A 27,447-nucleotide genomic window follows, 5' to 3' on the forward strand; every position below is an offset into this window, starting at 1 on the left:
TCCCTAGCATGAGGCAGGCACAACTCACTCCGCAACCTCTGAAAGCTTTTAGGGCAATGGTAACCTTTCCCCCACCCCTCTGTGCTGGCAGTCATTATCACCCTTGGAACAGGACTGCTGCCCATGGAACCCTCTATCAGTTCCTCCTAGACCAGTTAGCTAAGGAGCTGTGGCTCTTCTTCCAGAACATGCCAAAGCAGGGGTTGGGTATCCTTTGTCAGGTCCCTGCATTCCAATCCGGTCCAGGTTGCTCCTGAAATTGTTCTTGGCACACTTGCTTTGACATTCCAGTGTTTTTCTTATGGCAAGAGTATGTGGCAGCTTCAAACTGTCCTTGCAGCAACATCAGTAGCAAATGTGTGGTCTACATCTGCCAGGATGGTGGTCATACAGTGAAGCGATGTAGCCCTGGGGAAACCTATCAGGCTGACAAAAGGCCTGCTTGGACCACTAGGGCTGAGAAGCACAGTGTGCTGCCCCCACAAAGCCTGGTGCTCTGCTGAGTGTCAACAGCACTTGCAGCCTCAGTGCTGCAGAAGAGGCTAAGAAAGGAAGCAGCAGGAGCGAGGGGAGCCATTCTCTCCCCTACAGTCAAGGGGTTTTGATAGCAGCCTGACAGCTCCCACATGCCTTCTTCATGTGCTTGACATGGATGGGGATGGATCTAGTGCTAGTAAACATGCTATGAAGTCTTCAGTCTCAACTAGGACACATCTTGCCCTTCACAGGTGAGTGCAGACTCCTATGCAGTTTGAGCTTTCTCTGCCTTAGTCCTCAAAATAAGGACTTCACTAGCAGTCCACACTTGTACCTGGCACCTTCTCCAGCAAGCAGTCACCCTGCTACTGGATTGCCTTAACAGCTCTAGCTGTTTATGTGGTTGGCCTTGGACTTACAGTCCTATGTGTTGCAGCTGTGCTCTCCCTTTTTCTTTAGGGACATCAGATCTGCTGGAGCGAGAACTCCTCATGGTTGGGATCTTTTTTATCCTAGAAGGGTGGGGGAATCACTTAATAGTCTCTTAATTTTAACATTTGTTTACTTTTTGCAGCTAGTTTTTAATTGCTTGATTAACAGTCTGGAATTTTTGTCTCCTGTGCTGTTGCAATGGTACATTTGCAGTGGCTGCCTTAGGCACCACCTTCCATGCTGTGGTGTGGTAAAGACAGGAGCCACCTGATTTAAAAAAAAAATGAACTCCCTTAAAAACACCACCACAATGCTGCATCTAGCCCTGTGGTGGGCTCTATAACCATTGAATGACTCTACCCCCAGTCTTCTATACACTTATTCCTGCCACACATGGCCCACTTAAGTTCTGTCCTGTATGTGATCCCCTTGGTAAGATTGCAGCCCTGTTGAAAATACACCCCAGCTCTGCTTCTCTCAGCCTTTTCTGGGGGATTTTAGTGCTAGCCTGTTCCCTGTAGGTTAGAAAATGTGGGGGGCTAATTCCCCCAGCAGTTCCCCTTGGGACAGTGAGGGCGTTTTCTGCTAATTCCAGACTTTCTATTGTCTCTTAACAAGGATTTCAGTCTGTCTCCCAGTAGGTATTTTGGGGGAAGGGTTGCAGGGCAACAGTCTAAAAGGCTTTCTGGGCCAAAGCTCTCAATTGCAAGGGTGAAGTCCCATCCTGTCATGGGGGAAGAGGGTCAGTACCAACCTTATCTCCCAGGCAAAGCCGGCCCTGCTGCTTGTCTCACTGGAATCAGGTGCCTTGTGTCTGCTCTGGGAGCTGGCAGCAGGGTAGGGAGGCCTAGGGTCTGCTATAGGTAGCCTCATTTTAGCCTCGGACGGCTGCCTTCACCTGGATAAGGACCCCAAACCTGTAGGAGTTGCCATATTACTCTGAAACATATCCCCTCGGATCCCTGGTCCAGCTCTTGCCAAGGGGCCAGTACCCGTGGCCTCTCCCTCCCGCTGCCGAGCCGGCGCTGGCTGCCTGGCGAATGACCCCAGCCTGGAGGGGGTTCCCGGGCTCGCTTCCCAGCGCAGGGGAGCTAGGAGCGACCGGGGCCGGACCCAGCAGCCCCTCCTCCGCCTTCCCTTGTGCGGCCGGCTGGCGGGAGCCCGAGCCGGGGGCAGCGGGAACGGCCTGAGCTCCGTCCCGCAGCCCCCCGCGCTCTGGAGCCCGTTCCCCCGCCAGGCTCTCGGGAAGCGGCGAGCCCCGGCGCGGAGCTGCCCGGGGGCAGCGGGTGGAGGCCGCAAGGGGGCAGCGGCCGCCCCGCGCCGGGGGCGCTGCCCGCGGAGCCCCGGGCGCTGGGGAGGGCAACACGCGGCGGAGCCGGGAGGCCCCGCCCGGGCCGCTGGCGGCGGGGGGGGGCCGCGGGGCTGCCGCTCAGCTGACGGGCGAGTCCAAGTGCCGAGGGGCCGGGGCGGCTCCCCGCCCTGTGCCGGCTCCAGGCCCCTCCTCCCCCTTCCCCGCCACCAGGTGGTTCCGCCCCCGCCCCCCGGAGCGGCCGGGCGGGGCTCCAGCGTCGGAGAGGAGCGGCCGGGAAGGAGAGAGGAGCCGGCGGCGGCGGGGACGGAGCGGTGCCCGCGCCCCCGAAGACCTGCGCCCCGGAGCACGGCGGCCCGCGCCGGCCCCCGCCCGAGGCACACGCGCCCCGCCCCGCGGCTCCGGCGGGATGAGCGGCGGCGAGCTCGCAGGTGGGAGGCGGCCGGGCTCGGGGTCGCCCCCCTGCGCCGATCGCTCTCCCCCCGCCTCTCCCCCTGCAGGTGCCAGCCCCGGCCCCCCCGGCCCCGAGGAGGTGAGGCGGGCGGCGGGGAGGGAGCGCTGGGCGCCCGGGCTGTGGGGGCGGGGAAGGCTCGGGCTGCCGGGGAGGGGGCTCCATGTGCTGTCCGGGGGGCTCTGCCCCGTGGGGGGGAGGCAGGGGCCTGCTGGTGCCGGGGGCTCGGGGGGGGACCCTGTGTGCCAGGCTCTGGGGGGAGGAGCGGCGTGGCGTGGCTGGCCGGGCGGGGGGGGAGGCTGCGTGCCAAGCTCTGGAGTGGGGGGCAGGGTTCCGTGGGCCGGGCTGAGGCGCGGGCGATCTGGGCGGGGGGCTGCGTGCCACGCTCTGGAGACGGGAGCAGGACTCAGCCGTGTGCCGGGCTGGGGGGGCGCTGTGGGCTGGGGGGGGTGGGGGAGAACCTATGTGGGAGGATAGGGCTTGCGTGTCTGGCTGGGAGCTGTGAAGTGGGGGGCTGTGTGCGGGGGGGGGGAGAAGGCGGAGGGGGGGGCTGTGTGCGGGGGGGGGTGGGGGAGAAGGCGGGGGGGGTGGGGGAGAAGGCGGAGGGGGGGGCTGTGTGCGGGGGGGGTGGGGGAGAAGGCGGAGGGGGGGGCTGTGTGCGGGGGGGGGTGGGGGAGAAGGCGGAGGGGGGGCTGTGTGCGGGGGGGGTGGGGGAGAAGGCGGAGGGGGGGGCTGTGTGGGAGAATAGGGGCTGCGTGTCTGGCGGGGGGCTCTTTGTGTGCGGGGCTAGGCTTTGGGGGGGAGGTGGGGGACCAGCGGGGCCAAGCCGGCCGGGGAGGGGGCGGAGTGCGCTGGTCCGGGTTTTGCGGGGAGGCAGGAGGGTTGCGTGCCGGGGGGCTCTGGGGAGAGCTTTGTGCCGGGGCGGGTGGAGGCTCTGGGGGGCTGTTCACTGGAGGGGCTGTGTGCCGGGGGTGTATCTGAGGGGTGGGCGGCTGTTTACCCGGGGGGGCTCTGAGGGGCTGTGTGTCTGGGGGGGCTGTTTACCGGGGGGGTGTATCGGGGGGGCTGTTTACCGGAGGGGGGTGTATCTGGGGGGGCTGTGAACCCCGAAAGGCAGTGGGTGCCGCCACACGTTTTGGGGGGGGGTGTTCCGGCCCCTGCCTGCCCCCGCCCCTACTCGGCTCCCTCCGGAGGATCCGCCGGGCCGCTCCTGCGGCGGGGAGTGACCCCGTGGGGGGCCGGCTCAGGGCAGGACCGGCAGCGCTGCGCGGGCGCCATCTTGGGCGGGATCAGATGTCGGGGGAGGGACCCCCCCGCCCTTGGACTCCTCGCTCCATCTCGGGCTCTGGGCCGAGGGCGGCTCGGGGGCTGCTCCTCATGGAAGCGCCGGGCTCGGGCTCAGCCTGTCTCCATCCTCCATAATGGGACTCCTCCGTTGGGGACCTCTGCCCTGGCCGGGCGGGCTCCCGGGTGGATCGGGCTTGGGTGCCGCAGCTAACAGGCTTTTCCACTGCCTGCCCCTTCCGCAGGAGGTGTCAGCTATGTGGGGGCGGCGGGTGTAGGTCTGGGCACTGGGAGCATGTGGGGATAAGCTTTGGGCAGTGTGTGTGTGTGTGAGGGGGGAGGTCTGGGCACTGCGGGGTGGGAGGTCTGTGCATTGGGAGAAGAGTGTGTGGCTGAGGGTAGTCAGCTTTCTGTAGCCCTGGGCATGCTCTTTCCTTCAGGCCAGTAACTCTGACAGGAGTGAGGGTGGGACGCTTCTCCCACCCACCATAGGCAATAAAGGCTTTTCCCCCCTGCTCCCCAGGGGGCAGGTGCCCTCCCTATGGCTGGAAGTGATTGCCCTTCTAGCCATTGGGGAAGAGGGGTGGTTGGGTGGAGACAGACCTCTGGGGGTGGGATGTGACCACACCCCAGAAATTCCAGGCTTCCCTCAGTGTTTATCCTGCACTTCCCCTTCTGCTGTTTGGGGTACAGCCCTTCAGAGTTGGGAGTGAGGGGCTGGAGAGTTGGCCTTTCTGGTAGTGCCAAGTGTTAGATGCTTGCAGACCAGCAGGGAGGGGGCCTCCAAGCTGCTGGTTTTGACTCGGGCTCAGCCATTTTTCACTGGCCTTGGGTGGCTGGCATGGACTGCCTGGCTGAAGTAAATGGCAGCACTGTGCCCATATGGCCTATCCCCAGTCAGTCAGATAAGTGCCCCTGTGCTGGCTGGGATTGGCTGCAGTGCTTTCATTTCCCTTCCTCTTGAAGGAGGTGGGTGCAAGAGGCTGTTCTGTGCAGGACCCTGGAGTTCCGTAATAGGCAACTTGATTGTCCCGAGAGGAAACTCTTCCCAGGTGCCCCTGCCATTGTGGCACAGATGTTTTGATTCCCCTCCATAGAGCTGTAGACTCCGGGATCAGGGCAGGATGTTTCCCTAGAGTCCAATGCTCAAGGCTTTGTCTGAACTCTCCTGTGTTAATTGTGTAGGGGCCTGTTATCCTTTCCATTGGATCTCAGAGCAGGATTTCCTTAGGCACTGAACATGGTCCCTACCACAAACACCCCAGTCCTGAGACTGCAGATAAATGGAGCTCATTGCTGGGGGCTCTTCCACAACTTTGGGGGATTCACCCTATTTAGAAACCTTGTAGAAACTCAATATTCAAATATTTTTGTATTATAGTTCCTTTCTACACATTGTGTGCAGGTAGATTTGATGTAGTGGGGATGCCTGTATGGGTTATGGCTGCAGGTTCTGGGTGTATTTTTGACGGGGACTATCTAGGCACAATGAATGTATGGGTTGGTTTGGGAGAAAGGAGGGTCGCCTGGGTGGGCTGGGCACTGCAGGCTTCTGTGGTGGAGTTTGGACAGTCTGGGACTGTGCTGGTTGGTTGTGGGGAATGTTGCTCAGGCATTCCAGGGCTGTATGTGCTGGACGTGTAATGGAGTTGCTTGGTGGCTGGTGTTGCACACACAGTCCTTTCTGACTCCCACAATGGCACCTTGTAGCATAAGATTTGGTCATTGCCAGCTTGGCCTTTAACTGCAGACAATGTTTGGTCACATTTTTTTCCAGCCATCAAGTCTGAGGCTGGAGGTAGAGACTCTAATCAATAAAATGTCATTCTTTGCAGCCGCCACAGAAAAGACAAAGAACCGTGGAGGACTTCAACCAGTTCTGCACCTTCGTGCTGGCCTATGCTGGCTACATCCCCTACCCCGAGGAGGTAAAACAGATTGGTGTGTGCGTTGTGTCATTGTTTAGTGTTGTGTGAAGGGGCCAATGTCCTGGGAGACAGACCTGGCACCTCTTCTTTCTTTCTTGGCATTGAGGTTTGGGGACTTCCTGCTATGTCATTTCTCCTGCTCATGTCTCCTTCTCTCCCCCAGTCACTCCAAGAACACCACATCTGTGGTGTGGTCTTGTGCAGATCCTATGTGCTTTTCTTTGTCCTTCTTGCAGAATGAACCCTGGACCCTTGGAGGCAGCATGAGTCCCCAGAACAGCACAGGCAGCACTCAGGACAGTGACAGCTGGGCCTCATCCCATTCCTCTGATTCCCAAGTCCTGCCAGATGAGGGGAGGATCAGGAACGCCAAGTACAAAGGGGGCAACCTGTTCCTGAACTGCCCTGACTTCCCCAGCAGTTTCTATGCAGCCCGACCCCAGCAAACCAAGAAGAAGAAACTGTCTGCAAAGAAGCTCATCTTGGATCAAGAGATGGAACAGAAGATGACACTGGCTGGCACGAAGAATTTAAGTGATGTTCAACCGCAGAGGAGAGAGTCGGCTGTACTAGAGGAGCAGGCGCCTTACGTAATGGCAAAATGCCTCGAGTCCTTGGTTGTCCCAGCTGGTGAGCTCCGCCCCAAGTCCCTGCTGGAGGAGTTCATGAAGGAAGAAAAGGATTGGACACAAAGGGTTCAGGGGAGTGAGGTGCCAGTAGGAGGCTATTTTCGACCAAAGGAGCAGAAATCATGCCCTGAGGAGAGGAGGAGCTCCAGCTGTCAGAATACCTTGGATCAAAGCAAAGAGGAGGAGGGTACAAGCAGTGTCCGCTCCCAGCTCAATTGTAAGCTTCCAAACTAGTTTGTATGAGGAGTGTGGAGGGGTCTGTAGGAAAATGGGGAAGATGTCCCTGGTCTGGATAGGTGGTTATGTCAATGCTTTGTTCTCACTGCAAAGCTGCATTGTGTTCCAATGCCCAGTACCTTGCTTTCTTCCAGGTGGAGGAACTGTAGGTTCACTGGCTTTGTGGGGAGCCCACAGCTACTGGAGTCCTAGCCTCACCCAATAAGAGGTGAAGTAGGGGAACTGCAAAGTACAGAATCTAGGTGTTGGGCCTCAGCTTGTCAGAGTCTTTATTTCCCCTGGTGCAAACCGTGCTGGAGCCAGAGTCCAGACTCATTCTTCAGCTTGGGAGACTCTCTCAAACTAAGCATCTGACTGGTTTGAATTGCTCTTTTTCCTTTTGCAGCTTCACCTGTAGAATTCATGGTGGCACCTCCCAACACCAAATCAGAAGGTGAGTGGGACCCCATTATGTGTGGTACTGGTAGCCTCTCTAGCACAGGGAGCTGGGAGTCTTGCTTTGCTGCTGGTTTTCTTCCTGAGATGGGGGGGGGATTGAACCAAACAGAGGGGAATGCAGGCCAGTGTAGGACAGGCCTGGGTTTTCTTCAGAGCTGATCGCTAATCATCTGTGGGGGGTCAGTGCTGATCCCTATAGGCCTTCATGCCCCTGGGACAATGTATATTGCCTTCCCCTGCATGCATAATCTTATGCTATAAACTGGATTTGTCTGGCATTTTCTGATGGAGGTCTGTCTCTTTCCTGCCCAGAGGATGATGCTTGGGACCTGATAACCTGCTTCTGCCTGAAGCCCTTTGCAGGGAGACCCATGATAGAGTGTAACGAATGCACCACCTGGATCCATCTCTCTTGTGCCAAGATTCGCAAATCCAATGTGCCTGAGGTCTTCATCTGCCAGAGATGCCGTGACGCCAAACAGGAGATCCGTCGCTCAAACCGAGCCAGGACAGTGCCCCGCAAACGCTTCTGTGACTGATTCTCTCCCCTAGAGACACGGTGATTGTGGGTGGGGGCCCTTTGTTCTAAGACTATAGCCCAAGTTGGCTAGACAATCGATACACAGTGACCATAGGAGGCCGGTGGCACTGGAAAGGGGGAGCATTTTTGCTGGGCATGCCCCCTGTACTTCCAACTCTAGGAAGCTGGCATGTTGAGACTCAATCTTTCTCTTGTGGGGGTCATGTAAACTATGCAGTTGAGACATCAGTTTTGCGAATGCAGTGGGGTCCAGCAAGAGAAGTGTGTCTCTGAATGGAATCCAGTGCAGTAGGTCAGCCAGAAACCTGCCTGTTGTCTCACAAACAGGGCTCAGTGCTTTTCCCCCAGGCACTCCAGGAGAGCCTACTCCAAGTAGTTTCCCTCTGGTATGGTGGCTGCTTAGACTTATCCCACCGGTGTCCAATTCCTTTCCTGACAACCTCTTAAGAGTGAGTTTAGTGCTGGTGAAAGTTGTCACCTGGCTAGCGCCCCCCTGACTAATGTCCTCTTTAATCTGGGCTGTATCTGCTTTGTTGAGTGCACAAGCTTCTCCCTCTACAAACCATGCTCTGGAGTGACACCCTCTCGGGGAGGAAAAGGAAGTTGTCCTCTGTGCTGTCATGGCCCCTCAATTATAGTGAGGTGAACACCTGAGTTGAGCACCCCGCCTTCAAACTTGCTTCATGTGAGTAAGCAAAGAGTAGCTCCTTGATCTGAGTGCACTCACTAGCTCCAGAGGTTTGGAAGAGAGGGGCAGTGTGCAGTTACTGTAAATATTAATGGAGTGACTGTAAATAATTTGTAACAGATGTTTAGAAAATTATAAAACAATTCCTGCTAAACTGTAAAATGGAATCCTCTGCTCCCAAACTTCCAGTTGCACTGTAGTCTCCTGTATGAGGGGATTTAAGGAGTTGTGGCAGGAGACCAAAACAGTTTTGGGGGGGGAACCCTTGGAAACTCATGAGGGAGAGGGTGAGGCCACAGGCAGACCCTAAGCAAAAGCAGATCTCATCCTCTGGGAATGGCTCTCAAGACTTCCCCTACTGTTCTGCACTGGGCTGTCTCCCAGGAAGCATCTTTGGTGAAGGTGTGGTGGATGATGTGAACAAAGTCCTGACAGAGCAGAAAGAAAGTGAAGCTTCTGTCTGAATTGTCCAGTCCCCTAAAGAATTCTGTGTTAGCCATCTAGGCTCCTCAGTAAAGTTTGGGGAATGTTAGTGTCTCAGACAGATTAAGGGGTCTTTTGCTTTGAGCCTCATCCACTATGCAAATTGCTGCCTCTTAGATTGGATGTGCCTGCTATGAGCACACCTTTATGTTTCTAGACAGGATACTTGGTCTTCTGTCTCCCTTGCCTCAGGGAGGACATGGCTGAGCTGGCTGGTCTCTAGGGGCTCCACATGCACTAAGTATTAGATTCCATCTTCTAATTCTCCTTGTATACCCCCCACCAAAGAACCAGACCCATGTGCCTTCTGCATTTAATATGCTGCTCCCCCTGTGCTGGAGGCACTTGATTTAGTCATATAAACTGCAGGTGTGCTGACTCCTGTGCTACATGTTGGTACTGAGCTGGGCCTCTGCTGCTTGGGGTGACTGAGGGGAGATGAAAGGAACCTAAGATCACAATTCCTCTCTATTTTTCCAAACTTGTGTACTCAGCTGCCATGAGACATCATCAGTCAGCAATGTCCCTCTCCTGTAGGGGGAAATCTAGGCCCCTGAAATGCTTTACACTTTTATAGTTTGTAGTAACTTTTATTGAAATTATGTAAAATACAAATTCTTAAGAGTGTGGGTGGAATAATATGTATATAATAAAGTACTTTTGCCATAATCCTTGTGGCCTTATTGTTTCATGACCTTACCTGTAACTCCCCCTCAGGGGTAAGTTTCTGTGACTATTTCCTTTGGCTGTGCTGGGGGTATAGCTGCTAGCCCTATCATTTTTACTATGGAGTCATCTTTGACAATTGGGTGGATGCTGGGGAATTAAAAGTCCAAAGCAGAGTACAAGCCTGCTGCTCTGGGGAAGTAGGTGGTGTTAACTCAGGGACGTTGAGTGAACAGAAATGTAGAATGAGTAGGTAAGAGCACCAGGGCTCTCAGATGGGTCAGGCATGGACACAGTCTCCCCCTTGGAAAGGTGAGAATCAGATTTTAGTACCCTAGGATTAGACCATATGTGCTAGTCAGGTGCAGTGAGAGATTCTAGTTAGGACTGATGAAATCTTTCCTCATCTGTGATGCAATGCACGATTGATTACATGGTAGTGGTCTGACACTAATGGTGCTGTAGAAAAGAAAATTATGGAAATGGAGCATCTCCCTCACCTAAGGGAAAGTATCCCTTCAATTGTGGGAGACAGGCACAACCCCAGGCTACCACACTTCTGAGCATATCTGTGGAAGCAGCTCAAAACACCAACCCTCTCTGCAACTAGACACCCCACACATGCCTTATCCTGGCCTCTGTGGTTACTTAGAAATCAAGCTCTAGCCTCTTCTAAAAAATCACACCAAAAATACACCCTAAAATGAATGTTTTGTTTAGATTACTTTTAGTTTCCAAAACAGGATCAATTTGAACAAAACAGTGATCTCATACACCAAGGCAAGTTATGTACATGACATGGTCTGCTACTAGAGAAATAAATTTGCATTAAAAAAAAGTTGGGATCTCTCCTGGTTGTGGTGGTACTTGCATCACCCTTGAAAAGTTAACTGATGGTGTTTTCTTCTTGAGTTTGCAGGAAGAGTAGCTCTGAGATGTAAGCTCCTTCCCTCACATTCACATGGGGGCAAGACTGATGCTAAAACCGAACAATACTTTAAATATAAAATTAGCCTGTTAAACAATCAGCAATTAAGCTCACTCTGGGAAAGAAGGGTGGGAGTGAATATAAGATGGCAGCATGGGAAAAAACAGCTTTGTGTGATGCTGCAGTGACGATAAGGCACATAAGTTTAGTTACTCCCTAAAGCAGGGGTTCTCAAACTGGGAGTCAGGACCCCTTGGGGGGTCACAAGCTGTCAGCCTCCAACCCAACCCCCACTTTACCTACAGCATTTATAATGGTGTTAATACATGAAGTGTATTTATTAAATGGGGGGGTCATACTCAGAGGCTTCCTATGTGAAAGGTCACCAGTACAAAAGTGAGAATCATACTTTACATTTTATCTTCAAGCCTGCCACTGACAGCAGCAAGGATTCCTTGGTGGACTAAAATTCAAGTTTAGTCCTGAACATTTACTCCAGACCATTAAATGGAACCCAGCCCCCTCCAGAGTGAGTAACAACCCAACTTATTTCCCCAGAGATCTGGTAATCTGAACTTGTCTGCACACACATGGAAGCATCAAATGCCAAAAGTATTTGTTCTGCAGTAGGACAGAACCATTAAATCATTGTCTCTCAGTAGGAGACAAAGGCAGATACTATCCTGGCCCCCATGGACCTTACAATCTAAAGAAGAAGGAAGAGTCTAGGCTCAGCAGGCATGTTCTAGATCCCATAGTTCTGCTAGGGCAGAACCAGAGATAGTCCATTAATCCATCATGGCATCTGGTGGAGTCAGAAGTCCCTGGTGGGGTAGTGGCCAGATGTCCCCATTACTTTATTCTACCTGAGCCCAGACTGAGTTGCTTCTCTTCTCCTCCAGGTGGGGAATCACAGCCTCCATGTAGAACTTCTCCAGCTTGGGCTCAGTTCTCTCCCAGAACCCTGCATCAAAATCCACAGAGGTGATGACTGTATCTTTGTTGGTGTGAACCACGAAGTCAGCCTTGTCAAAGCCAGTTGTTGCCAGCTGGCACTGCACCTGAGTGTAGTAGGGATGGTTTCTCTTCAAGGAGTAGGACTCATCATCCACTTCCAGGCAGAAGGCTTTGTCCTTACAGGCCTCTTTCACTGTCTTGTCTTTGTGCTTATAGGGACACTTGACCTCCAGCAGCTTCCCCGTATCTGCTTCTCTGACAATTCCATCTGGGCTGGCTGCGAGCCACTCCTTCCCTTGGTGAATGAAGAGGCCACACTCCTCCACCTTCACAGGCCTACCTGTCCTCTTGGACTGCAGCTCTTCATATGCCTGCACTGCCTTTTTCTCATGTTGGGTGCCCCAGGACATGGCTGGTGTCTGCACTTTGGAACCAGAGCTCACCACAGCCTTGAGGTAAGACTGGGGCACCTCTGAGCTCTTGCCATTGACAAACTTGCTGTTAGCAATCCTGGGTGCAACTGAGGCCGTGATGCGGTTTTCCTGCCACTCAAACCACTTGGGATTATCTCTCTGGCCCCGAGTTTCCCTCTCCACTTTCACCACATCTTCTGTTGTCAGCAGGGAAGGAAATTTGCTTGCTTTGCCCTGGCCAGTGGTATTGGCCCGAGAGCGACTGGATTGATTCCTTTCCAGGCAGGGGTCGACACCGGCAGGTGCTTTAGCTGTTGTGGAGCAGGGTTTCCTTCCACTAGTCACTGAGGGGTTCTTAGCTGTCACTCTGTAGCTTATCTTGGTGTCTCCTTGATCACTGCCATGTGCTGCAGTGGCCCTTGATTGGGAAGAGCTTTGCCCAGCTCTTCTGGCAGTGGTGCTGCTGGTTGGCTTGTCTGTCTGTGCCCTGCTGCTACCTGAACTCCCAGCAGCCTGAGCACTCTTCAGTCGGCTGGCTGTGGGTGTTGTCTTGGCTTGGGTGGAGGAGGCAGAGGAACGGGGTGCAGCTGGGGTGGCTTTGGGCATAGTTGCAGCCTGACAAGGTAAGGCTGTGCTGTCAGGGTTTTTCCTGGGTCTCCCCATTGTTCAGTGTCAGGGGTCACGCTGTGTGGGCACAAGAGAAAGGTGAGTGTACATCCCTAGACCAGATTGTTTCCTGGCTCTGGCAGAAGCCTCTGTGCTTGAGTCTCCAGGAGGATTACACATCCCTTCTCTCCCCCTGTAGGCAGGACACCCTGCAGCCCTCTGCAAGAATGTGTCTATCTCCATATTAAGTTGTTATGAAACCTCTGCCCCTATGCAAGCCCCTTTGCCAGGCTGTGGTGTCTGCCAGGCAAGCCAGGATGTAAGGAGCATGCAAGTGCATCAATGCCCTCTCTTTATCGCTCTTTAAGGCTGTGTTATGTCTGACCTCCTTGCAGCAAGCTGGTTCTTGGGGCCTGCAACTCTACAGTATGCATGGTTCTGGCCCAATGAAGCCAGCCCAGAACTGAACTGGAGCTTGAGCCAGAGAGGGTTCAGGGAAGGAGTAGGTATCAGCTAGAGCTGTCCCATGGGAGCTGGAGCTGTGATGGATTTGGGGGGACGTAATGCAACAGCTAAATGTGCAAGTTTAGAGAGATGTCTGAGTCATTGTGAATCCCATTGTTTTGTGAACACCTTTTGTTATTGAAAACTTCATATCACTACAGCTCATTAGAACACCCATTTTGTAGCACAGCCTTGACAGTTAGTGGACAAACTGAGAAGTTGAGAGTAATCAAGGAACATCAACACTCAATGAGGCTTTCCTACTGGAACAATGGATTTTCTACTGGTAGGGCCGTTGACTGAATGGGTCTCTACACAATCTGAGAGGGCGGGGAGCTCAAATCTAGACCTCTTCCTATCTTGCAGCACTGTTTTATAATTGGTGCTTCTTTAAGCAAGGGAGGCCAGCCCTTTCCACTACCAGCAGCAACAGGAACAGACCAGAAGGCAGTGAAAAGTGCACAAGGACTCAGACCAAACCCAGGACTTGCAGACCAGCAGGAACTGCATTCATGCGCTTGTTGTCCACAGGTCTGTTACTCTTAACAAGTACAAGATTTTTGTAAGAACTCTTTAAAATCTCAAAGCCCAATAACATAGTAATATTTCCTTCAATTTTCAGACTTACCAACCTTCACCTTTAGGTGCAACGCTAACCACAGCAGTGGCAACCTGCGGGGCAAAGGCCTCCACAGAGATTCTCTGTCCAATCTGGAAGAAATACAAAAGAGAAACAGTAGGAATTAAGATCAAGAAAGTATATCTCCATGATGCAGAGGGACAAACTGATGCAGAGAGTGAAGTGACTTGGCCAAGGCTGTTTGAGAGCAGGTGTCTGTGCCAGGAATGGAACTGATTTCTTGTTTCCTCGTCCAGAGGTACTTTTACCTGTCCAAGCTGCTTCTAACCACACTGTACTGATTATTAAACAAAGACACTTGAGAGTAAATTAGAGGCTCCTGGAGCAAAGACTCCCTCTATGCTGGCCTATGAAGGGTCATGCCCAGCTACAGTGCTAGGTAAAAAGACACAGAGGGGATTAGTGCTTCTCAGAGCCCCAGAGCAACAAACCAAGCCATAGCAAATACTCAATTGCTTCCTGGGAGAACCAGGTCTCTGCATCTGCCCCACTATGAAAGGCCCACTTACTACATCACTTCTCAGAAATCAAGCCTCTGAAATTATGGATGCCCTGGGATTTCACTTCCCTTTCTGGTAGTAAGAGTTAAGAGCCAACAGCAGAGTCCCCTTTAGCAAACATGCCTCTGCCTGCCTCTCCTCCATACAAGGGAACTTTCGATTTGGAAGGGTTGATAGTCAATTTCACTAGTTCTCAGGGAGTGGTGTTAGCATGAATATTGACCTGGCAATAATGAACATTGTTATTAAAGAACTGAAAGGCTGTAACCACTATATTTACAATTAAAGTGTACCTGATCCCCCAAGTAACTCCAGCCATTCTCCTGTCCTCCACCCCCATGTAAGGACCTTTACTCTCATATCCTGGTTTTCTTTCCAGTTTAGTGGCTCAACTGGGGCTTTTGGATGCCAGTGTCAAATTTGCAAACAGGCCCACCTGTTTATTTCATGTTAATCTTTAGAATGGTGAAGTTTTCTTGGGATCACATGTGACACCCACTCTTTGCCACCCTAATATTAGCTTCTCCCTCCAGGTTTCTCACTGGTGCCAGCCTGTCTTCCCAACTGCAGTGCCAGGATTAGGACACAACAAAATGGTCAAATGCCCGTGACTCAAGTAGTCCCTTCTGCCAACAAGTCCGGGCACATTGGTCAGAATGGCTTGACCTGCTCTAGTCTGCGTCCATGGGAGAGACGGTCAGGGGAAGGGGGTTTATTTATGCCTCACTCTGCAGCTGCAAATCACAAAGCAGCCAAAAGTGAATTTTTCAGGATTACACGCCCCCCCCCCACCGCTTCTTCAAAACAAGCCTGTCTCCAGCATACCCCCCCCCCCAGCAGGGAACGGAGCCCGTCTCAACCCAGTCCCACGCAGGCAGCGGAGACAAGCGCCCACCCCGCACTGCGGGAAACCAAATCCACCCCCTGGGGGGCGCGCTTTCCCCCTCCCCCCCCGCCGCCGCCGCCAGCGACTGGCGCCAGCGTCCGTCCACACGGCTGAAAGGGACCCGCGGCGGAGTCACTCCCGCTCGCGCTCCGGAGTCACTCCCGCTCGCGCTCCGGCGCTGAAAAGAGCCGTGCAGACGGAGCCCAGCCCCCAGCCCCCCCCGCGCCCGGTTCGGAGCCCAGGCTCGGGCCCGGACAGCCCCCCGGCTCCGGGCCGGGCCCCCGCCCCCACCTGAGGCGAAAGCCCGGGCCGCTCGCACACGAAGCGACGGGCGGGCCGGACCAGCGCAGCTCCGGACGGCGCGCGCCCCTCAGCGCAGCTAACGACAGCCCCAGCCGCGCGCCCGCCGGCGAGGCTCTTCAAGTAGCCCCGCGGAGCCAATCAGCGACAGTCGCCGCCTCTCCTTTTCTTTCTTTAAAACACAAAAGAATGAGCGGGATGGCCCGACCAATCAGGGGCCTCCGCTCACTTTCTTAAAACGTCCTCGCAGGCCATTGGCTGCGAGGTAGAAGCGGGGGCGGGGCAGGGTGGAAGCACAACAAAACAGCCCAGAGGAAAAGGGGACCATGGGTTTGCAGGAAAAAAGCCGGTAGCTTAACCGCCCGCGTCACGTGACCACTCCGCTCTCTCCCCCCCCCCCCCCAGTCCCCAGTCAGGGGCGCGCAACCCACCGCCTGGGAGCGGGAGAGGGGCGCGCTGTCAGTGTGCGTGGGGGGAGGGGTTAGGTCTAGGCAGCAGGGTAGAGGGGGCACTGAGCGGGGCAGTGGGGTTACTGTTCAGTAGCGGGGTGAGCTCTCTTCCTCAAGCCACTAACTCAGCTGGGAGCGAGGTTTGGGGGGGGGGGGGTGGGATGCGCTGTCCAACCTTCCCCTGTCCCCAATGGTTGGCTCCTCTCACCCTTTGCCTGAGTTTAGTGCTGGTGAAAGGTGTCAGGGAGGTTAGGCCCAGAGGCTATGGGCCTCTTTCAATATAGCAGATACAGCCCAGATCGGAGGGCAAGCTTCTCCCTCTGCACACCATGCCCTGGAGTAACACCCTCTAAGGGGGTGGAAAGGAAGTTGTCCTCTCTGCTGTTATGGCCAATCAATGTCAAATGTGGTGATTTGCCCTAGGACCTGAATTGAGCACTCCCTCCTGTAAACTCGTTTCACCCGGACTAAGCAAAGGGTAGCCCCTATCTGATCTGACAGCACTCACTAGCTCCAGAGGTGGTGAGCAGTGTGAAGTTACTGTAAATAATTTGTAAAAGACATTTAGAAAAGTACTAAACCGTTCTTGTTAAACCGTAAAATGGAGTCCTCTCTGCTCTGGAACTTCCAGCTGCACTGAAGTCTCTTGCACGGAGACCAAAACAGTTAGTTAGCAGGGGTAGTTCAGAAAATTCATGGGAGGGGGAAGAGGGAAAGTCCACAGGCAGCAGAGAATAAGTAAAACCACCCTGGGCAAAAGCAGATCAATCTCAACCCCTTGAAATGGCTCTCGGGTATTCCCCTTCTGCTGCTGGGCTGCCTGCCAGGAAGCATTCTTCATAAAAGTTTGGTGGATGATGGGAACCAAGTCCTGAGAGAGCAGGAAACAGGTGAGGCTTCTATTTCTGAACTGTCCTCTCCCCTGAATAATTCTCAGGTTTTGGCAATCTTGGCTCCTCAGTCAAATTTGGGGACTGTTAGTGCCTCATACAGACTGGGGGTCTTGTGCCTTGAACCTCATCTGCTATGCAAATTGCTGGCCCTTGAATGGGATATGCTGACTATGGAGTTTCTAGACAGGGTATTTGGTCTTCTGTCTTCCTCTCTCTTCTTCAGGGGGAGGTAGGATGATCAGATGTCCCGATTTTATAGGGACAGTCCTGATATTTGGGGCTTTTTCTTATATAGGCACCTATTACCCCCCACCCCCGTTTCTGATTTTTCACACTTGTTATCTGGTCACCCTAGGCGGAGGACACAACTGAGCTGGTTGGTCTCTTCGGAGCTCCACATGCACTAAGAATCAGATCCCATTTTCTAATTCTTCTTTACTGTCCTCCTCCCCCACAGAACAAGACCCATGTACCTTTTGCACCTTCTGTGCTGCATTTCAAAGACTCCACTCCTCTTGTGTTGGAGGCCCTTGGTTTAGTCATATGATTGCAGGTGTACTGATGCTTGTGCATAGGGGATTTATGCTGATACTGAGTTGGACCTGTTTTTTGGGGTCATCAGGGACATGGAGGGGTAGGGGACATGGAAGGAACCTAAGATCACAATTCCACCCTTATTTTTCTAAAGGGGTTTTTTCATACTTGTGCATTTGGCTCCCATGTGACCACTTATTGGGGGGAAGGGCATATGGGCGATCTTCCCCTCACTCAGCAATCCCCCGCATTGGGAGGGTTCACTCCCTGTACCCGTCTCCTGCAGTGGGAAACCTAGGCCCATGAAATACTTTACACTTTTATAGTTTGTAGTCACGTTTTTATTGAAATTATGTAAAATAACAAATTCTGGTCCTTGCCCTGTGGAGTGTGGCTGGAGTAATATGTATATAATATAGTACTTTTGCAATAATCGTTGTGGCCTTGTCTTGGTTTCATAGCCTCGCCTCTAATCCCACTTGGGGGTGAGTGTCCCTGAATCTCAACTTTGACTGAGAACGCAGTGGGTGGGAATGGTCCCTTGCCATGTCTTTTCTACCATGGCTCACAGTCTTCATTGGGAGTTTGGTGGATCCTGGGGAGTTAAAAATCCAAAGCATGGAAGAAAGAGTCTGTCTACATGTGTTTGAAGAGTACAAGTCTCTTGCCCTGCGAAAGAAAGAGTTGTGGAAGTGCAAGGGTGAGTAAAAGTAGGCAGAATGAGGTGAAATTGAGCAAACAAACATAGGGTAAAGAGTAGGGAGAACACCAGGGCTCTGAACTAGATCAGGCTCAGATGCAGTCTCCCAGTGGAAAAGGTAGGAGACAGTAAGCTGGGGTACTAAAATCTCAGACTAGAATGTATCTGCTAGCCACAGGCTGAGAGAGAGATAGGACTGATGGCATTTTCCCCCCATCTGTGATGTAAGCAGCTGAAAACAGGTCTCATCTAGGGTCTTGGGAGTGAAATTACCACTGTTTTTTTTATTACTATTTGAGATGTGCACAGCCCTATTGATTACAAGGGTGGTGGTGGTAGCCTTGGGCTGTGAGGAACTCTGGAAATGGGGGAATTCCAACACCCACTGAAAGCACCAGTTCAACCATGGGAGAAACTGGGAGGCAGGCACAACCCCATGGTACAAGGCCCATATGTTAATACAAGCAGCTCAAACTGGGTGTCCTGTTCTTGTGTGTGTGAGCAGACACCCACTCCTGGTAATGAGCCCCTCTGTTGCAGTGCCCTATCCAGACCCCCTGGCTTAATTGTAGCTCCACAACTGGTTCCCTCTACAAATCACAAGAGAATCACCCAAAGTGAATATTTTATTTAGACACTTGTAGTTTCCAAAACAGGAGCAACTGAAATTAACCAAAGCAGTGATTTCAAAGACATAGGCTACTCTACATACTGCTGGGACACACATGGCAGAGTCAGCTATTGAAGAAATAAACTTTAATTTAAAAAAAAGTATCTGGGGAATCTCACGGTTGTGTAGTTATACTTGGTTCAGATTTGAAAGGTTAATTGATGGATGCAGTGTTGTCTTCCTGCATCTGCAGACAGCCTGACATAGTAGCTCTGAGATGTAACCCCTTCCCCCAAATTCTCATGGGGTCCTATTGGGTTCAGGGGAAGCAGGTGGGCATAAGTCCACCCATGACTGAAGACCCCTCAGAGAAAACCTGGATTTGTGCTGGAAATGGCCCAACTTGATGATCACTTTAGATAAGCTATTACCAGCAGGACAGTGGGGTGGGAGGAGGTATTGTTTCATATTCTCTGTGTGTATATAAAGTCTGCTGCAGTTTCCACGATATGCATCCGATGAAGTGAGCTGTAGCTCACGAAAGCTCATGCTCAAATAAATTGGTTAGTCTCTAAGGTGCCACAAGTACTCCTTTTCTTTTTGCGAATACAGACTAACACGGCTGTTACTCTGAAACCCCTCAGAGAATGGAACAGAAATAGGCCCCACAGTCGCAGAGAACCCCCTCAGCCAACATCCTCTCCCTGGTGTTATAGATGCCCACTTTCGCCATCACTAGGAAGTTGACGAAGAGGTCCCATGACTTTGTGGGGCCACAGATTGGGTGTGTAGATGAGAAGGTGGGAGAAAACGCAAAAGTGGGTCCAAGAGGAGCCAGAAAAGAGGCCGCAACCTGGTGCACACAAGCCGGGGTCTCCCTCATGCCACAAAAGGGACAGGCAGCAGGGATGGGGTGAACCGCATCAGGTACACGCCTGTGCTCATGGTTCACATTCTCATGGGGTAATGGGTGGACTCCAAACCCTACTAACATGTTAGGGGGCTTATTCCTTCACCCACTTATTTCCCTGGTCCTTCTTGCATGAAAAGAGAGCAACAATACCCGAAGTCCAAAGGTGCAAACAATTCGATGTTTATTGGGGTGAACTTACAGCAAGCCATGATTCCAGTTTCCTTCCTTAGTGTCCCCCTTCCCAGCTCTGACACCACAGAGCCTTACACCTGTGTCTCTGGCTAAGGGCAGAAATGGGAACAAACATGATTCCAATTTCCCCACCCCCATTCCCTGTTCCTATTTCTGCCCTTAGCTAAACATGATTCCAATTTCCCCACCCCCATTCCCCCCCACACCCCACTCACTTCCTGATTGACTGCAGACTATATAATAAAACTTGAGTTCTGCTTAGCTATACCTTAACCAATCATTTTCCTAAAAGAAAAGGAGTACTTGTGGCACCTTAGAGACTATTGGTTAGTCTCTAAGGTGCCACAAGTACTCCTTTTCTTTTTGTGAATACAGACTAACACGGCTGTTACTCTGAAACCAATCATTTTCCTGAAATTTAACTAACCAATCCTAACATATTGTAACATGATTATGTAACCACTTATATCCCACCACCTTAATTAGTTTACACCCAGCAAAATTAATTATACAGCCGACAGAAACAATCACAGAACCAGACAGAGATTATACAGACAAACAACAGCAAAGTGGGAACTATAATGACAAAACAATACAGAAGTGAGGATTTCACATCCCAGCTATTGATAAGTGAGTTCTTGCCAGACAGGATGCTATCAAACTAAGTTTCCTTTTACATTTTCTAGGCACTTCCCTTTCTCTGGAGGTGATAGGCACTATCAGGACAGGATTGTATTCCTAACAGCCCAATAGCACCTTATTTCAATGTGACTAGTTTGGAATGTGAGGATGTGACCATTTGCTTCCCAGCTTATGGCTGCCTCTGCTGCTTAGCCAAAGATCTTAGCCTAAGCACAGGGCCTCAGACTGTCACAGTAAGAGAAGGACCTTACACCGGCAGACAGTGATTTTGATTCTTTCTTTTATACCCCTAACTAGCCAAGTGATAAGAATACACCTGAAGTCTTAGAGTATAGGCCTTTACAGACAGGCCTGAATATCTATATCCTAACATAACACTTTAAATGTAAGCAGTTAACTGCTGATCATTTTGACAGACTGTGGGAAAGAGGTTGTGAGGGAAGATGGCAAGAGAAGAAACAGCAGTCCATCTAAAGCAGAACACATTATCCCTTTGTCTGATGCTGAATTGACAATGCGGCCCATAATTACAAGTTCAGTTACCCCTTAAAGTCCATACCTTTTGTTTGATCTTTGGCAAACCTGCTATCGACAGCAGCAAGGATTCCTTGGTAGACTAAAATTCAAGTTTAGTCTTGAATTTACACCCCAGACCATTAAATGGAATCCAGCCCCCTCCCCAGACAACCTTGAACTATGCAGTTTTGTTGTAACCGTGTTGGTCCCAGGATATGAGAGACAAGATTGGTGAGATTATCTCACCCATCTTCTTCTCTAAAACCTGAACTAGACCATTTCACAGACAGACCAACTTATTTCCCTAGAGATGGGATACTTTGCAGCAGCTGCCAGGCTCTGGAATAAGAAGTTTAAAAGAGGGCAGATGTTGAGAGAACAGTGAAGTTGTCTACACAGACAGGGAATCAGTTCAGTCCCAGAGCACTAAATGCCAAGGGCTGAGACAGAACCAGAAAATCATTCCCTGTGTCTCCACTCCTGTATGAGACAAAGAGATACAATCCTTGCCCCGTGGAGCTTACAATCTTAATAGGAAGGAAGAGTCCAGTCTCAAGCAATGTCTATATTACAGCCACTACAGCAACACTGGAGAAGTGCTGCAGCTGTACTGAAGATAGTTCCTACACTGAGCAGTAACTAGCTCATTAAAAGACCTAGCCATGTCTACACTGGAGGTTAGGTAGACCTATCTAAACCATTTAGGGAACAAATGTAGCTAGTTAGATCTAATTTTTAAATGTAGACCAGGACTCCGCAGGCATCATGTTCTAGATCCCATAGTTCTGCTGTGGCAGAACCAGAGAGAGTCCATTAAATTACTATCATGGCATCTGGTGAAGACAGAAGTCCCTGGTGGGGTAGTGGCCAGATGTCCCCATTACTTTATTCTTCCCTAGCCCAAACTGAATTGCTTCTCTTCTCCTCTAGGTGGGGAATCACAGCCTCCATGTAGAACTTCTCCAGCTTGGGCTCAGTTCTCTCCCAGAACACTGCATCAAAGTCCACTGAGGTGATGACTGTATCTTTGTTGGTGTGAACCACGAAGTCAGCACTGTCAAAGCCTGTTGTTGCCAGCTGGCACTGCACCTGAGTGTAGTAGGGATGGTTTCTCTTCAAGGAGTAGGACTCACCATCCACTTCCAGGCAGAAGGCTTTGTCCTTACAGGCCTCTTTCACTGTCTTGTCTCTGTGCTTATAGGGACACTTGACCTCCAGCAGCCCCAGTAGCTTCCCTGTATCTGCTTCTCTGATAATTCCATCTGGGCTGGCTGCGAGCCACTCCTTCTCTTGGTGAATGAAGAGGCCACACTCCTCCACCTTCACGGGCCTACCTGTCCTCCTGGATTGGAGCTCCTCATATGCCTGAACTGCCTTTTTCTCGTTTTGGGTGCCCCAGGACATGGCTGGTGTCTGCACTTTGGAACCAGAGCTCACCACGGCCTTAAGGTAAGACTGGGGCACCTCTGAGCTCTTGCCATTGACAAACTTGCTGTTAGCAATCCTGGGTGCGACTGAGGCCGTGATGCGGTTTTTCCGCCACTCATACCACTTGGGATTGTCCCTCTGGCCCCGGGTTTCCCTCTCCACTTTCACCACATCTTCTGTTGTCAGCAGGGAAGGAAATTTGCTTTCTTTGCCCCGGCCAGTGGTATTGGCCCGAGAGCAACTGGATTGATTCCTTTCCAGGCAGGGGTCGACACCGGCAGGTGCTTTAGCTGTTGTGGAGCAGGGTTTCCTTCCACTAGTCACTGAGGGGTTCTTAGCTGTCACTCTGTAGCTTATCTTGGTGTCTCCTTGATCACTGCCATGTGCTGCAGTGGCCCTTGATTGGGAAGAGCTTTGCCCAGCTCTTCTGGCAGTGGTGCTGCTGGTTGGCTTGTCTGTCTGTGCCCTGCTGCTACCTGAACTCCCAGCAGCCTGAGCACTCTTCAGTCGGCTGGCTGTGGGTGTTGTCTTGGCCTGGGTGGAGAAGGCAGAGGAACGAGGTGCTGCTGGGGTGGCTTTGGGCACAGTTGCAGCCTGGCGAGGTGAGGCTGTGCTGTCAGGGTTTTCCCTGGGTCTCCCCATTGTTCAGTGTCAGGGGTCACGCTGTGTGGGCACAAGAGAAAGGTGAGTGTATATCTCTAGACTAGGTTGGTTTCCTGGCTCTGGCCGCTGTGCTTGAGGCTTCAGGAGGATTACGTCCCTTCTCTCCCCATGTAGGCAGGACTCCCTGCTGCCCTCTGCAAGAATTTGTCTGTATCTCCATATTAAGCTGTTATGACACTTTTGTCTCTGTTCTGTCCCTATGCAAATCCCTTCCCCAGGCTGTGGTATCTGCCGGGGAGCGGTCATGCAAATACATCAATGCCCCACCCATCCCTTTATTCCTCTTCTTTAAGGCTGTGTGATGTCTGGCCTCCCTGCAGCAAGCTGGTTCTTGGGGCCTGCAACTCCACAGTATGCATGGCTCTGACCCAATGAAGCCAGCCCAGAACTGAACTGGAGCTGACCCAGAGTGGGGTCAGAGAAGGGCTGGGTATCAAGCTAGGGCTGTCTCATGAGAGCTGGAGCTGTGATGAATGGGAGGGGATGTAATGTAATAATAGCTGGTGTGAAAGTTTAGGGAGATGTCTGAGTCATTAATTCCATTTTGCTTTGTTTGGTGAATGTAACTTTGACTAGAGTTTAGAACAGGGGTGAGCAAACTATGGCCCGGGGGCCACATCTGGCCCTTCAGATGTTTTAATCTGACCCTCGAGCTCCGGCTAGGGAACGGGGTCTGGGGCTTGCCCCACTCCACATGTGCTGTGGCTCTGCACAGCTCCTGGAAGCAGAGGCATGTCCCCGCTCTGGCTCCTATGTGTAGATGTAGGCAGGGGGCTCCACACGTTGCCCCTGCCCCAACTCCCGCCCCCACAGCTCCCACTGGCGGGGAACTACTATCATGGCATCTGGTGAAGACAGAAGTCCCTGGTGGCCAGGAAGTGCGGCCAATGGGAGCTGCAGGGGCAGCACCTTTGGATGGGGCAGCATGCAGAGCTGCCTGGACGCGACTCTGCGTAGGAGCCAGAGGGGGGACATGCCGCTTCTTCCGGAAGCTGCTTGAGGTAAGCACCACCCGGAGCCTGCAACCCTGACCCCCTCATGAGCCCCAACTCCCACCCCTGATCCCCCTCCCACCCTCTGAACCCCTCAGTCCAAGACAGAGCACCCTCCTGCACCCCCAACTCCTCAGCCCGAGCCCCACCCCAGAGCCTGCACCCCCAGCTGGAGCCCCCACCCTCCCCACACACTCCAACCCACTGTCCCAAACCGGAGCCCCCTCCTGCACCCTGAACTCTGGCCGGATCCCAGAGCCCGCACCCCCAGCTGGAGCCCTCACCCCCTCCTGCACCCCAACTCCCAATTTCGTGAGCATTCATGGCCCAGCATACAATTTCCACACCCAGATGTGGCCCTTGGGCCAAAAAGTTTGCCCACCCCTGGTTTAGAGCATCCATTTTGTAGCACAGCCTTGACATCTAGTGGACAGACTGTATCTGAAAAGCTGAGAGAGCAATTGAGGGCCATCAGCATTGACTGTTTTATATGGGGTGCTTCTCTAAGCAAGGGAGGCCGTTCTATTGCCAGGCCTAAGGAATAAGACCCAACCCAGGAGTCACAGAGGTGGTAAGATCAGACAAATGGGTATTGTGTTCAGGAGTTTGATTTCCACACATCCGTAACTCTCTTGTGCTTTTAAAGAGTAAAGTATTTGTGCTAAAGAAATTCCTTTGCTAAGCCTGTTTTCATTGCTTTAGTGCCACATTGACCCTGAAGGGTTTAACTAGAAAACCAGAGCTCCCAGAGCCCATGAACTCTGGGGAAAATGTGACTAAACAACTGGGGGGACTGGGTGGGTTGTGCCACTGTTTTCAGGATTCAGAGTAACAGCCGTGTTAGTGCTGTAGCTCACGAAAGCTTATGCTCAAATAAATTGGTTAGTCTCTAAGGTGCCACAAGTACTCCTTTTCTGTTTTCAGGATGTTAAGAAAGGTCTCAGAAATAGGATCTGTACCTGGGAGTATGCCTGAAATACCGAGAGCTGTCTCTATCCAAATCCAGGGGCTCAGAAACATGTGGGATTCAGTGGTTGAATCCAATCACAAGAGACTGGTGATCATCCAGAGAGTGGGTCTGGGCCAGATTCTAACAGCTGATTCTTTCCATCTTGAAAGTGCTGCCCAAATACTAAAAAGAGAAACGCCAACTGCTTGGTCCCACACTCTAGATATTTGTAAAAACTCTTTAAAATCCCAATAGTAACATTTCCCTAAATTTTTAAACCAACCAATCTTTACCCGTAGCGTGTGCAACTCTAACACAGCAACAGAAGTGCTAACCTGCAGGGCCAAGGCCTCCACGGAGATTCACTGTCCAATCTGCAAGAAATGCAAAAGAGAAACAGCAGGAATTAGGGTCAAGTAAGCTCCTTTTACTAGTCCAAGCTGCCGCTGATCACATCTTTCAACCTGCTTAAAGGAAGTGTGCACTGGATTGTTCATTAAGTAAAGAAGCTCCAGAGAATATATTATTAGAGGCTCCTGGGGTAGAGACTCCCTCTCTGCTGGCCTATGAAGAAGGTTCATGCCTAGCTGCAGTGCTGTGTATATAGAGATAAACGGGATTAGAGTGCTTCAGAGCCCCAAAGTAACAAACAGAGCCATGGAAAATGCCCAATCTCCTCCTGTGTGTTTACGCAACCTTGAAAGGCCCACTTGCTACACGATTCTTTTCGGAAATCAAAGCACTGAAATGATGAGTGCTCTGGGATTTCACTTCTCTTTTTGGCAGGAAAAGTTATTAAAAGCCAACAGCAGAATCCCATTCAGCAAACATGCCCCAGTTTGCCTCTCTTCAATTCTGGGGAACCTTAGATTTGGAAGGACTGATAGTCAATTTCACCAGTTCTGGGGCTGAGGGTTAGCTTAAGGGGTGGCATGAACACTCTTGACATGGTAATTATGAACTTTTAAAAGACTGTAATTAAAGAACTGAAAAATTGTAACCACTATTTTGACATGCCCCTGAGTAACCCTCCAGCCATTATCCTGTCCTCTGCCCCGATTTTAAAACCTTATATTCTGGCTCTCCAGTTTAGTGGCTTGGTTGGGTTTTGGGGCAGTGTCATTTTGCAAACAGGCCCAGCTGTTTATTTCATGATAATCTTCAGAATGGTGAAATTTTCTTGGGATCAAATGGTGACACCATGCTTTTTTATAGCTCTAAAACTGGCTTCCCCCTCCATGTTTCTCTCACTGGTCCCACCCTGTCTTTCCAGCTGCAGTGCCAGGATTATGACAAGACAAAATGTTCAGATTCCAGTGACTCAAATAGTCCCTTCTGCCAACAAGTCCGGGCATATCTGTCAGGATGACTTGAACTGCTCTAGTCTGCATCCATGTGTGTGACTGTCAGGGGAAGGTGGTTTATTTATTCCTCACGCTGCAGTTGTAATTCACAGAGCATCCAAATATGAATTTTTCATGATTACACTCTACCATCCCCACCCCCATAGGCTCTTCAAAACAAGCCTATTAGCTTAAAAGTGAAACTTGTTCCCTGGTTGAAATACAGCCCCCAAGCAGGCTTATTCCTAATGCAGTACATGTTAACTGAGCAAACCTCTGCCAACCATCTGTGGGTTTCTGTAAACCACCCTCTGCCCCTGAAGGATAGAGGGGTTGCAGTGATAAGTTAGATTTCATTTCGAGCACCCTCCCGGTCTGTGAATTATAATTCATAAAGTGCTAGAGCCAAGGAGGGGCCATGGACAGCTTAAGGGAGTGGAGCCTTTGGCCTGTAGGTCATCACTGATCTCAGACCCACAGGCATCTACAGCATACCCCCAGCATACCCCCCCCCCGGAGGGGATTCAGCCCCTACCCTGCCCCCCGGCAGGGAACCCAGCCCCTACGCCACCCCGCCCCCCAACATTCCCCCTGGTGGGAAACCCAGTCCCCACCCCACCCCGCCCCCCGGCAAGGAACCCAGCCCCTACCCCGCCCCCCAACATTCCCCTGGTGGGAAACCCAGCCCCCGCCCGGCCAGGAAACCCGGAACGTAGCCCCCCGGGCCCGCACCGCCACACTTCCTCACCCAACACCCGGACGGCGTCGTCAATTTCTCTTGAGAACTTGTTTGCTCCGCCCCGGCTCCTTCCCCCGCTCCAAGGGCGGGTGATGGGAGGAGCTGGGGGAGGGGCGGGAAGGCCGCCGCCTTAGAGCTGGGAGTTCGGCGGGGGGGGGCGTGGCGTGGCGACGGGGGAGGGGCCATGGCGGGGGGGATTGGCAGAGGAAAGAGCTGTGGCCCGGGGAGGGGCAGTTGGGGGAGGGCAGTGGCAGGAGGATGGGGGGGCAGTTGGCAGTGGGAAGGGCTGTGGCACAAGGGGGGTGGGGGAGTTGGGAGAGGGAGGGGCCGTGAGACAGGGATGGAGGGGGTTGGGAGAAGGCGGGAGGGAGCATGTCACAGGGAAGGGGCAGTTGGGGGAGGGCAGTGGCAGGAGGATGGGGGGGCAGTTGGCAGTGGGAAGGGCTGTGGCACAAGGGGGGTGGGGGAGTTGGGAGAGGGAGGGGCCGTGAGACAGGGATGGAGGGGGTTGGGAGAAGGCGGGAGGGAGCATGTCACAGGGAAGGGGCAGTTGGGGGAGGGCAGTGGCAGGAGGATGGGGGGGCAGT

At 52.4% G+C, this 27,447-nt stretch overlaps 4 protein-coding genes across 7 annotated transcripts in view; 2 read left to right on the forward strand and 2 right to left on the reverse strand.

Moving 5' to 3' along the window:
* The first annotated feature begins 2,455 nt into the window (after nt 1–2,455).
* LOC311525994 (PHD finger protein 13-like) lies at nt 2,456–9,566 on the forward strand. Of its 2 annotated transcripts, none has more exons than XM_084638570.1 (5): nt 2,456–2,750; nt 5,789–5,881; nt 6,118–6,727; nt 7,133–7,180; nt 7,498–9,566. In XM_084638570.1, the coding sequence occupies exons 1-5, from the start codon at nt 2,628–2,630 to the stop codon at nt 7,722–7,724; spliced, it is 1,101 nt and encodes a 366-aa protein (XP_084494696.1). In that variant the 5' UTR covers nt 2,456–2,627; the 3' UTR covers nt 7,725–9,566. The 2 variants fall into 2 exon arrangements, with proteins under 2 accessions (XP_084494696.1, XP_084494697.1); XM_084638571.1 differs by lacking the exon at nt 2,456–2,750 and adding an exon at nt 3,826–4,201.
* Nucleotides 9,567–10,262: 696 nt separating this feature from the next.
* LOC311525993 (uncharacterized protein) lies at nt 10,263–15,441 on the reverse strand. 2 transcript variants are annotated; one of them, XM_084638569.1, is made up of 3 exons: nt 15,289–15,441; nt 13,604–13,682; nt 10,263–12,545 (listed from the first exon to the last, which is right to left on the reverse strand). In XM_084638569.1, the coding sequence occupies exon 3, from the start codon at nt 12,522–12,524 to the stop codon at nt 11,349–11,351; it is 1,176 nt and encodes a 391-aa protein (XP_084494695.1). In that variant the 5' UTR covers nt 12,525–12,545; nt 13,604–13,682; nt 15,289–15,441; the 3' UTR covers nt 10,263–11,348. The 2 variants fall into 2 exon arrangements, with proteins under 2 accessions (XP_084494695.1, XP_084494694.1); XM_084638568.1 differs by having other exon boundaries at nt 13,600–13,682; nt 15,289–15,440.
* A 484-nt stretch (nt 15,442–15,925) lies between these two features.
* VWA5B2 (von Willebrand factor A domain containing 5B2) overlaps nt 15,926–27,447 on the forward strand; it is a 67,938-nt gene continuing 56,416 nt past the window's right edge. The window contains exon 1 of the mRNA XM_084639143.1: nt 15,926–16,636. The gene's annotated coding sequence lies outside the window, so the exon portion shown is untranslated. The remainder of the gene's footprint in view (nt 16,637–27,447) is intronic.
* Nucleotides 21,632–26,959, reverse strand: LOC311526278 (uncharacterized protein; the record flags this gene model as incomplete). 2 transcript variants are annotated; one of them, XM_084639147.1, is made up of 3 exons in its annotated part: nt 26,870–26,959; nt 25,114–25,152; nt 21,632–22,837 (listed from the first exon to the last, which is right to left on the reverse strand). In XM_084639147.1, exon 3 carries the CDS (start codon nt 22,814–22,816, stop codon nt 21,632–21,634), a length of 1,185 nt encoding a protein of 394 aa, XP_084495273.1. In that variant the 5' UTR covers nt 22,817–22,837; nt 25,114–25,152; nt 26,870–26,959. The 2 variants fall into 2 exon arrangements, with proteins under 2 accessions (XP_084495273.1, XP_084495274.1); XM_084639148.1 differs by having other exon boundaries at nt 25,072–25,152.

Source organism: Lepidochelys olivacea, assembly GCF_965140295.1.
Source record: "Lepidochelys olivacea isolate rLepOli2 genome assembly, chromosome: 9".
NCBI classification, from domain to species: Eukaryota; Metazoa; Chordata; order Testudines; family Cheloniidae; genus Lepidochelys; species Lepidochelys olivacea.

Excerpts from the sequence above, each read along its gene's own strand:
- LOC311525994 (XM_084638570.1), top strand. The coding sequence starts at position 2,628 with ATGAGCGGCGGCGAGCTCGCAGGTGGGAGGCGGCCGGGCTCGGGGTCG. Across the intron at positions 5,882-6,117 it reads ACATCCCCTACCCCGAGGAG|AATGAACCCTGGACCCTTGG; the intron begins GTAAAACAGATT and ends TCCTTCTTGCAG. Across the intron at positions 6,728-7,132 it reads TGTCCGCTCCCAGCTCAATT|CTTCACCTGTAGAATTCATG; the intron begins GTAAGCTTCCAA and ends TTCCTTTTGCAG.
- LOC311525993 (XM_084638569.1), bottom strand. The coding sequence starts at position 12,524 with ATGGGGAGACCCAGGAAAAACCCTGACAGCACAGCCTTACCTTGTCAG.